Source organism: Pogona vitticeps, chromosome 3, assembly GCF_051106095.1.
Source record: "Pogona vitticeps strain Pit_001003342236 chromosome 3, PviZW2.1, whole genome shotgun sequence".
NCBI classification, from domain to species: domain Eukaryota; kingdom Metazoa; phylum Chordata; class Lepidosauria; order Squamata; family Agamidae; genus Pogona; species Pogona vitticeps.
The window spans coordinates 259,804,075-259,814,220 of NC_135785.1; the positions used below are offsets into that span (position 1 = coordinate 259,804,075).

At 42.7% G+C, this 10,146-nt stretch overlaps 1 protein-coding gene across 4 annotated transcripts in view; it reads left to right on the forward strand.

Annotated features, from left to right (window-relative positions):
* The window catches only part of NARS2 (asparaginyl-tRNA synthetase 2, mitochondrial), a 50,408-nt gene extending 41,270 nt beyond the window's left edge, over positions 1–9,138 (forward strand). For 3 of the 4 annotated variants that reach the window (XM_072993495.2, XM_020815625.3, XM_078390203.1), the window contains exons 11-15: positions 2,281–2,347; positions 3,268–3,405; positions 3,751–3,848; positions 5,577–5,603; positions 8,534–9,138. In XM_072993495.2, the coding sequence (XP_072849596.2) occupies positions 2,281–2,347; positions 3,268–3,405; positions 3,751–3,848; positions 5,577–5,603; positions 8,534–8,678 (475 nt within the window). In that variant the 3' untranslated portion in view covers positions 8,679–9,138. Of the gene's footprint in view, positions 1–2,280; positions 2,348–3,267; positions 3,406–3,750; positions 3,849–5,576; positions 5,604–8,186; positions 8,325–8,533 lie in introns of those variants that run through there. The other variant, XM_078390204.1, reaches the window with a different exon arrangement.
* The last annotated feature ends 1,008 nt before the right edge of the window (positions 9,139–10,146 follow it).

Consider the following 10,146-nt stretch of genomic DNA (forward strand, 5'->3'; position numbering starts at 1 on the left):
TTGTGGTTTGACAAGATGCAAGTACGACTGTCTATGCATGCAGTAAATGATGTCATCTGATTTTGGAAGCTATGTAGAACCAGGCCTAGTTTATACATGGATGAGAGATGACCAGGAAGCTCAGGATAAGACTAAGAAAGATCCCTGCCTGAAACCCTGGAGAGCTGTTACCAGTCAGATAGTTTACTGGACTCTCTGAACTCATTCCTATTCCAGATGACTTAAATGCAAATGCACGTTGTTCTTTAGTTGTTAAGTTGTGTCTGACTCTTCGTGACCCCATGGACCAGAGCATGCCAGGCCCTCCTGTCTTCCACTATCTCCCAAAGTTGGGTCAAATTCATGTTGGGAGCTTCGATGACTCTGTCCATCCATCTCATTCTCTGCCGTCCCCTTCTCCTCCTGCCTTCACTCTTTCTCAACATCAGGGTCTTTTCCAGGGAGTCTCCTCTTCTCATGAGATAGCAAAAGTATTGGAGCCTCAGCTTCAGGATCTGTCCTTCCAGTGAGCACTCGGGGTTGATTTCCTTCAGAATGGATAGGTTTGTTCTCCTTGCAGTCCAGAGGACTCTCAAGAATCTCCTCCAGCACCACAATTCAAAAGCACCAATTCTTTGGCAGTCAGCTTTCTTTATGGTCCAGCTCTCACTTCCATCCATCGCTACTGGAAAAACCATAGCTTTGACTATGCGGACCTTTGTCGGCAAGTTGATGTCTCTGCTTTTTAAGATGCTGTCAAGGTTTATCATCATTTTCCTCCCAAGAAGCAGGCATCTTTTAATTTCGTGGCTGCTGTCACAAGTGCAACGGTGGAACTAATCATTATCTCTCTGATCCCAAAGGCTTATTGGCCGTAACCTCATGTCCATAACTCATGTTCCTTTTGATTGTAATGGGTCGTATTTGGCTGACAGACTGCCTGTTTGTGACATCTCTCTGAGGAATATACTCATTTCTCAAGAGATCAGAATTAAATGTGTGCTGCCTTTGGTGGTCAAGGCTCAGCCCTTTCAGGCAACCCTGGGAACTGTGGTTCTGCAATAATAAATAAGTTTGTCCTTCTGCAGAAGTCAAGTTCCTCCTTTGAGTGATGGTGGAGTATTAGAATCTGGCTTAGTCTTCGACATCTGTATACCCTCAGTCTTAGGTGTGAGCTGTCCAACGGTCAAACATTGGTGTAGCTGCTTGAAGTACTCCCGAGACATGAATTCTCAAAGACTGGGTTAATCTATTTCAGCAGTAGGACAAAAAAAATGGAAGTATGGTGGCACCATTCAAAAGGGTGGATTTATTCCAGTGGGAGCTTCTGTGGGTTATGTTGGTTTTAAAGGTGTCACTGTGCTTTGGTTTCTGAAACAGGAATGTCCAATTTTGTCAGTTCACTAAGACCTATTTGTTCATCAAAGGCCTCTGTCGTTTGTTCTGATTGCCAGTGGCTCTCTAGGATCTGAGTCCAAGACTTCTCTTAACTCTCTCCCTGGTTGATCCTTTTAAACTAGAGATTCTGAACGGAACCAGAGACTTTCTCAAAACCTGAAAAGTTTCTTAAAAAATAAATAAATTGATGACTTAACTGCCATCACTGCCCATTAACTGAGTTATTGATGATGTATATACTACTAGACATCACACATTAGAAGCGAATTGCTGGCATATATGGGCATAAAAATAACCAGCAACTTAGCCAGTATGGGATTCTGGGCTTTGTTCTTTTAAAACAAGAAGGTTTCCTAAAATCTACTGTAGATGAAGGATATGCCTTGTTATTGAGTTTCTTCGTGAATTGGTTACCCTGAAGGACAGGTTTTTGTTGTTAAGTTGTGTCCAACTCTTCGTGACCCCATGGACCAGAGCACGCCAGGCCCTCCTGTCTTCCACTGCCTCCCGGAGTTGGGTCAAATTCATGTTGGTCGCTTCGGTGACCCTGTCCATCCATCTCATCCTCTGTCATCCCTTTCTCCTCCTGCCTTCACACTTTCCCAACATCAGGGGCTTTTCCAGGGAGTCTTCTCTTCTCATGAGATGTCCAAAGTATTGGAGCCTCAGCTTCAGGATCTGTCCTTCCAGTGTTGATTTCCTTAAGAATGGATAGGTTTGTTCTCTTTCCAGTCCAGGGGACTCTCAAGAGTCTCCTCCAGCACCACAATTCAAAAGCATCCATTCTTCGGCGGTCAGCCTTCTTTCTTTGAGTGGCAGGATAGGAATATTTAAAATAAACACATTTATATCCGGCTAGGACGAGCCTAAACCCTGACAGGTTTTCTTCTCCACTACTTCCAGGATGTCCTACACTGAGGCGATAGAGGTTTTAAAACAAGCTCCTCGAGAATTTGTTTACGAACCGGTGGTGAGTGTTTGTGGCAGGGTTTTTTTTTAATTGTTTTTTGTTTTGTTGTTTTAATTTGTGGTTGTGGAGGTTTAGTGAGCCTTTGACAAAGCAATGCCTTTAAGAGGGTTGAAAGGAAGGTTTCGTTCGTCTCTCCCACCCGAGTTGTTTCCCAGAGTTCTTTTCAAAATTGATTTGCGTTAAGCTGTCGCCGTAAACAAAACAAAACAAATAATAAATTAATAAATAAATGCCCTTTGAAAAATCAGACGAAAGGCTTGCTCTGTTCACAGGAGCCACAGTGGGGAATTGAACTCCCAACCACAAAGCTCATCCAGCCAACGAGATGTAAATAGCTTCAAATAAAAGCTTTTTGGTCAAGTTGACTTGTTTTTGGCTTTCGTTTGAGATGATGAACGACACCAGGATGCCTCTCGGGCTTACATCCCTTCAGATGAGGTGTACCCCCTCACACTGTCTTAGTGTGATGCCTAGCCACATATGAAGTTGCCATGATCCTTACATGTCCTCATCCTGCCTACTTTCCAAGGGGGTTGTGAAGATAAAGTAATAGGGTGGGGCATTACCATGTAATGCAGATTCAGTTTATTGGAGGAACAATGGGTTAGGAATATAATATATAAGTAAAGCTGTCTACCCAGCCCTCAGTAATGGTTGAGTCTCCTTGAGCTGGGTTTGAACTTGTGAACCTTGATTATGAGGACATGGATCGGAATCCTGCTGGCTTTTCCTTGTGAAATCATAGCAGCTAATAGAAGGCTCACGGACAGAGTGCCAGATATGTTACTAGACATGCAGTCGGCATCTTCGGACTTTAACGTAACAATTTCACTTCCCCACAGGGGGGAAAAATAGGATTTTGATCAGTGCTTTCTTGGCAGTCTGCATTGATTTTTGTTCTTTTTTCTTTTTCCCCCCAGTGGGGTCAGGATATCCATTCGGAACATGAAAAATACTTAATAGAACACTGCGGAGAAATCCCTGTATTTGTATATAACTATCCATATGACCTTAAGCCCTTCTATATGCGGGACAATGAAGATGGCGACCATCATACGGTAAGAGCTACCCTGTTTCCCCAAAAATAAGACCTAACTTGAAAATAAGCCCTAGTAGGATTTTTCAGAATGCTCGTAATATAAGCCCTACCCCAAAAATATTTGGGCCTGCATGTCAGTGCAACTTTCTGATGTGATACCCTTGACTGGAGAATGTAGGGCCCTCTAGAGCTTTTATGGATTGCAATTCCCATCGGTTCTGTGCCCTGTTGCTCCCAGTAAGACATGATGGGATTTGCAATCCAATATTTGTGGCGTCTCACGTTCCCCACTTTTGATTTAGATCAGTCACAGATAAGCCAAAGTGAGTTTTTTTTGTCAATGTTGTTTTCCTTTCCTTTTAAGGTCGCAGCTGTTGATCTCCTGGTCCCGGGAGTTGGAGAACTCTGCGGAGGCAGTTTGAGAGAAGACCGGCTGGATTTTCTTCAGACCCGCCTACAGAGGTGCAGAGACTGGCTTTCCTGCTTGTGACTTGTTGCAGGGAGCAGTTTGACAGCTGGTCAAGGAGGGTCTGATAAGGACACCAGCAATTAAAGAGAGGAGAGAAGGGAGGGCGTTCAGACAGAACAGATGCTCCTTTAAGGATCTTGTTTGCTGGCATTCCAGTCTCTTCTGTGTAATCTGTTTAAGGAAAATACCCAGCAGGTCTCCTTGAAATTTCTTTGTTTCCCATTTTTAAAAAAAAAAAACTTGTGTGAAAGAATGTTGTGGAGGAAGCTAATGTATTCAAATGAACCAAGGCCATTTAAGTTTGCATTTTCTAAATAGCTAGTTCTCAGTTCACTAAGGCAAGAGAGAAGAGGGTCCCATGTAGATTGTAGGAATCCAACGATTCCCAACTTTTTATCCCCTTGGAAAAAATCATTAAAATAAGTTTTCATATCCCAAGGAACCCCTTAACTATGAAAATGCATATAGACCAGGAACATTTGATGGCAGGGAGTGAAATTAAATGTACTACTAAATTATTGTCAGGGGTTTACGGGTAAAAAAAAATAATCCATAGAGATCAACTTGTATTTTAAAGAAATCTTTCCAAAGATTTTTCTTTGTTTTTCCATAATATCTAATCTTGCCTATAATAAATCAGAATAAAGTTAAACTTCCAAATAAAGTTGGCATCAAAAATCGCTGTCGGGTTTAGTTTTAATGTGACCATTGGAATTTTTACAGTAAAAGTATTTTTCTGCAGTTTCTCACAGAAACCTTGACAGTATTCTGCAAAGGTCAAAAGTTGGGAAGCGCTGGCCCAACCCTTTGTTTCCTCAGTTAGAAAATAAAGTACAGTGGTGTCCTGCATAGCGACGTTAATACGTTCCGGATTAATCGTCGCTATCCGGAATCGACGCTAAACAGAACTAAAAACCCCATAGGAACGCATTGAACTTTGTTTAATGTGTTCCTATGGGGCCCAAACTCACTGTTCAGCGAAGATCCTCCATAGCGCCGCCATTTTTGCCACCTCAGTAAGCGAGGGCAGCACGCGAAAATGCTTGCGGCACCCATTTTGGAACCGCCGATCAGCTGTTCTAAAAACATCGCAATGCGAAGATCAGTAAGCGAAACGTTTACCGATCATTGCAATGCAATGTTTGCCCATTCAGAACATCACAATGCAATCGCATTAGTGATCCCAAAAAATAGATTGCTATGCGGATTCGTCGTTAAACGGTGCACTCATTATGTGAGGCACCACTGTACTTAGAAGAATCAGAAAACCACAGAAAGGGAAAAGGAGGGAGTGGATGACAGAAAGGAGAACTTATTACCCAGAATCCCATTTGATGAATCACATCCAGATAAATGAAATGCAACCAGCGCCTAGTTAATGAGTGGCAGGTTTGTTACCCTGACTTGGACCATTTCGCTGATTGTCCCTGGGCACCATATTTCTGGAAGGTGTCGCATACCATTGATATTAAGGTGACAATGGTCTGTACCCAATTCAGCACTAGCTGTTTCTTGTGGCACATGATTTTGTGAGCTAAAAGGTCTCTGGGACACCAGCGAGACGAAGTGGCTAGAGAAAACATAGTCATCTTTCCAGTGACACAGAACATATATATATATTTGGAATTTACCACCAAGTACTGAGCTGAAGAACTAAGAAGCCTTTATTTATTTATTTATTTATTTATTTATTTATTTATTTTCTTACTTTCTTTCCACAGATTGGGCCTGGAAGAGACCTATCAATGGTAAGACACAGGAAGGTGTTTCTCGTCTATTTACAGCTGTGTTTAAAAAATCATCCCAATATTTTCCAAGGTTTTGCAACCATCATATCATTGGGGGGAAAAGCCAAGATCTTGGTCAGACTTACCTGTGTGGAAGGGATGATTTTGTGAAGGCCCCTCACACTTGGCAGAATTTACCACATGGGACTAGGGTGGAAATTTAATGGCGGTTAGAGTTTTTGCCATGAATTTTCCAGAATTATTCTTCCTATTTGAGGAAGAAAGATTGAAACTTTTTTTTTTAAATGAATGTGGGAGAGATCAAACAGGGCAAATTTGCTCAGTGAGGTCCACAGATCCAAAATGTGGAATGCTTAACTCTTACAAGCCTGGCATTCAATTCCTATGTATTCGCCAGTGTTGCCTCTTTTTTTATATTTTATATTTGTTTTTGAGTCTCATATCTAATACCTGTTCGGCAAGCAGGTACAACTTGCTTCTCTCCTTGCTTCGAACGGCTGGAGCTCATTTCCTAAGAATTGACCAACATTTGCAAATTCAGGATACAAATAACTTCTGGAATATCAACAGTCTCTTCTAGCAACTAGGAATGACTTGCCAGTTGGTCATAGCAATATCTAGAAATGATTTTTTCCCCACTATTATAAGCCTTGTGGCACAGTGGTTAAATGGCAGTATTGCAGCCAAAACTCCGCTCGTGACCTGGGGTTCAATCCCAGGTAGCCAGTAAAAGGTTCACTCAGCTTTCCATCCTTCCAAGTTTGGTAAAATGAGTACCCAGCTTGCTGGGGTGGAGGAACAATGTGTAACCTGCATAATTAAATAGCAAACCTCCCAGAAAGTGCTTTAAGTGCTATGGGATGGTACATAAGCAGCACACTTTGCTTTGGTAAGAATAAAAGTCCACCTAGGTTGTTTGGAGGAATCCAGTAAGTGATGGGCTCATGGCTTCTCAGTTTTGATAAGGAAGGATTTTTGTGTGCTGCAGAGTTGCACCAGACAGCAGATCTTGCCAAATAGATGCATTCCACTTGGTTTCCCTCATTCCATAACTGTGAAAGTCACACTGCAAGACGTCGGCTGGGGTGACTCCATCGTTAGTTTTAAAAACAGGTGAACAGTCAGTGAAATTTACCTGTTTCTATGGCAAGGTAAATTTTAGTGATTTAGCCATGTGACAACGGAAACTGTCTTCGGACAAACGCTAGCTCTACGGCTTGGAAACGGGGATGAGCACCGCCCCCTAGAGTCGAACACGACTGACTAAAATGTCAAGGGGTACCTTTACCTTTAAATTTTAGTGTCAAGTAACTAATTCAGTGTCCGTGTCCTTTGAAACAAGATGCATGCTCTGTGCACACCTGGTTTTAACCCTGAAATGGAAAAGCAAGCCACGATTGAGCAGCTGGATTTTGCTAGGGGTTGTGAAATGTAAAATCAATAAAAACTCATTATGTCAGGTAAACTTCTTCATTTTCTGATATGGCAATGTTGTGTGATGTTTATAACATGAACATCTTTTTTTTTGTGGTGTCCCTGTTCTAACATCAGTGGGTCAATGTCCCATCTTTCAGTCGCCTGCAACCTTTTATGGGCCAAATACCTTGGCCACACTGCACATCACCAAAAATTTACAGAAGAATGGGAAAAACAACAACAATAATATTGCTTATTAAAAAGCAACCGTCTTGCTTCAAAGGAGAATTCCATTCACAGGGACACAATTCTCCTTTGAAACAAGATGCATGCTCTATGCACACTTGGTTTTAACTCTGAAACGGAAAGGAAAGCCGTGACTGAGCTGCTGGATTTTGCTATGGCTTGTGAAATGTAAAACAGCCAGTAGGAAAAAGTCCTGTTGCTCAGCATAGTACCGTATTTTTCCATGTATAAGACGCCCCCACTTTTCTAATCCAGATTAAGAAATCTAAGTGAGAATTAGCAAGTGCAGGGGAAAAGGGACCAAAGTGCTGCAGGATCGCTTTGATCCCTGCTTTCCCCTCCACTTGTTTTTGTTCTCAGCTTACTTCTGTGTATAAGACAATCTTCAATTTTTAGTCTAAAGATTTTAGACAAAAGTATAGTCTTATACACGGAACATATGGTAAATTATATAGTAAAGGCCTACTGTGGGGTCTTGATGAATCAACTCTGTACAATCCCATTAATTCAGATGAGTCTACTCTAGTCATGACTTACTTTCAGCCAGTGAGACACATGTTGCCCAAACCTCCTTCAGTAACTTTGGGAGGGAAATTTGAAAATATTCAAATTATTCAAAGCTCAGGGCTCGGGTGCAAGGCAGGCTGCGTGGGGCCACGCTCTTTTCTCCAACACCTTGCTCCCGCCTTCCAACATCTGCCCCCTGGGGCAACCGTCTCATTCTGCCTCATGGTGGGTCTGTCTGTGGCGAAGCTTTGTACTTTAGACCTTGCCAAAGCAATGGGATGGTGTATGTAGCGGAAAAGCTGGTTTAAGGGCATCTTAACCGACCAGAGAGGCGGGATATAAATAAAATAAATAAATAAATCTTGCTACCTGAAACGAGGATCAATATGGAGCGCCACCCCTTTCTGTCTGCAGAAGCTGTCCACACTGGCGGTTCGCTTTCAGTTCGATGAGAGGGATGAGCAAGCATTCTGGGTTATTTTGCCCGAGTGAAGGAGACAAGTAAAAAGGAGGCCTCCGCTCACAACATCTTCCATCTCGGGCAGGTGCCTCACTCTGCCTAAAGGTAGGGCCGGCCCTGTTTGGGAAACATAAAGTTTATTCAGAAGTGGGTGGCAAGTTCAAAACTTTTGAGGAAACTGGGCTGTGCAGAAGTGAAGAAGTGAAACAGGAAGGTCTTCTAACAGAGGTTTTATAAGGAAATATTTGCCCCCAATGGAAATTATTAGTAGGTGACACTAGAATACTCTTTTCTTCTCCAGGTACACAGAGTTGCGCCAATTTGGCTCAACCCCACACGGAGGATTTGGAATGGGGTTTGACCGTTATCTTCAGTGCATCTTGGGAGTCGAGAACATCAGAGACATCATCCCGTTCCCACGTTTTTTCCGCTCATGCATTTTGTAATGCGTTGTCTCATCTCCTGAGATTGTGACTCTTCTGGATTTTTTTTTGTGAGTTCATGGACCACCTGGCTGATAAAATACAGCATCTTTTCTTCTTCTTTCTTCATCGAATAAACTCTTGATAAGAGTTCAAGAACAGATGGATGACATGTTTGGGAAATGAGGCTCATTTTTGTATTATATTGATGCACAGCGTTTCCGCTTGCACACTGCATTGGTCCCTCTGCAAACCGAAGACCTTGTATATGGGCCGGAGCGAAAAATGAATGAACTGGGAGTTCATTTATCTGCGAAGCCAGGGGTTGCCGCAAGCTCAGAATCCCTGAACCAAGAAGGATAAGAAGCTTAACAAGCTGGCCAGGCCGCACGGAGAAGATTAGAAGAGCTGTGAAATAGTTAAGTGTTTCTGTTTTATTTGTGATAAGCTTATTTGGGTAGGAGAATAACAAGTGAAGCAGCCAGCTTGATTCACTAAGTCTTGAAAAGGGTTAATCCAGTATCTTTTAAAATTTCTGGAATCAGACACATCACACCCTAAATACTGGGAGAATGTGGAGCAGTGCCCTAGTATTAAGTTTTTAGAATCACAGAATAATTGAGTTGGAAGGGGCTTATAAAGCCATCAAGTCCAGCCCACCGCTCAGTGCAGGAATCCAAATCAAAGCAGATCTGTATAGATGGTTGTCCAATTCTTTCTTGAACGCCTCCAGTGATGGAGGGCTCACCCCCTCCCAAGGTCATTGATTCCGTTGTCATACTGCTCTCACAGTGAAGACAGTGTCATTGAAGCGACCAACATGACTTTGACCCAACTCCTGGAGGCAGTGGAAGATAGGAGGGCCTGGCATGCTCTGGTCCATGGGGTCACAAAGAGTCGGACATGACTAAACAACAAAATGACATCATCATGCTCTGCCCGGCTGCGACTGTATGGTAAATCATGTCCCTTGATGATGATCTCAGCCTGGGCATGGCAGTGAAAGCACTCAATATAGAATCCTATGCTTGCTTACTCAGAAACCCTATTGAGTTTGAGGGAACTTAGTTCCAGATAAATATAAATGAATTACTAGGAATAGGTGTGTTTTTTAAAAATTTCTTAAGACTACAAATCCCATAATTCTGTATTCTAGTTCTACCTGACAGACATCTTTTGGACATCTAAATGTGGCTCAGCTCGAAGACTCTAAGGCTTCGCTAGGCCTAGCTCCACCTAACTTCCTGTTCCGGAAACTTCCAGATAGCTCTGGGGCAAGGCTCAGCTAGGCCTAGCCGGGGCTCAGAGCCTTATCCAGGCCTTTCTCCCAGGTGAGTCACATTTAGATGTCTGTCTGTCAGACCAAACTCCCCGAATAGAGAATTACGGGAAACCTGAAAAGTGTACCCCTATTGATGACACTTATGTAGCACAAACCCATTTGATCTTGGCCTCAGCGCGACGCATTGCGTACGAAACAGACCTGAAATAT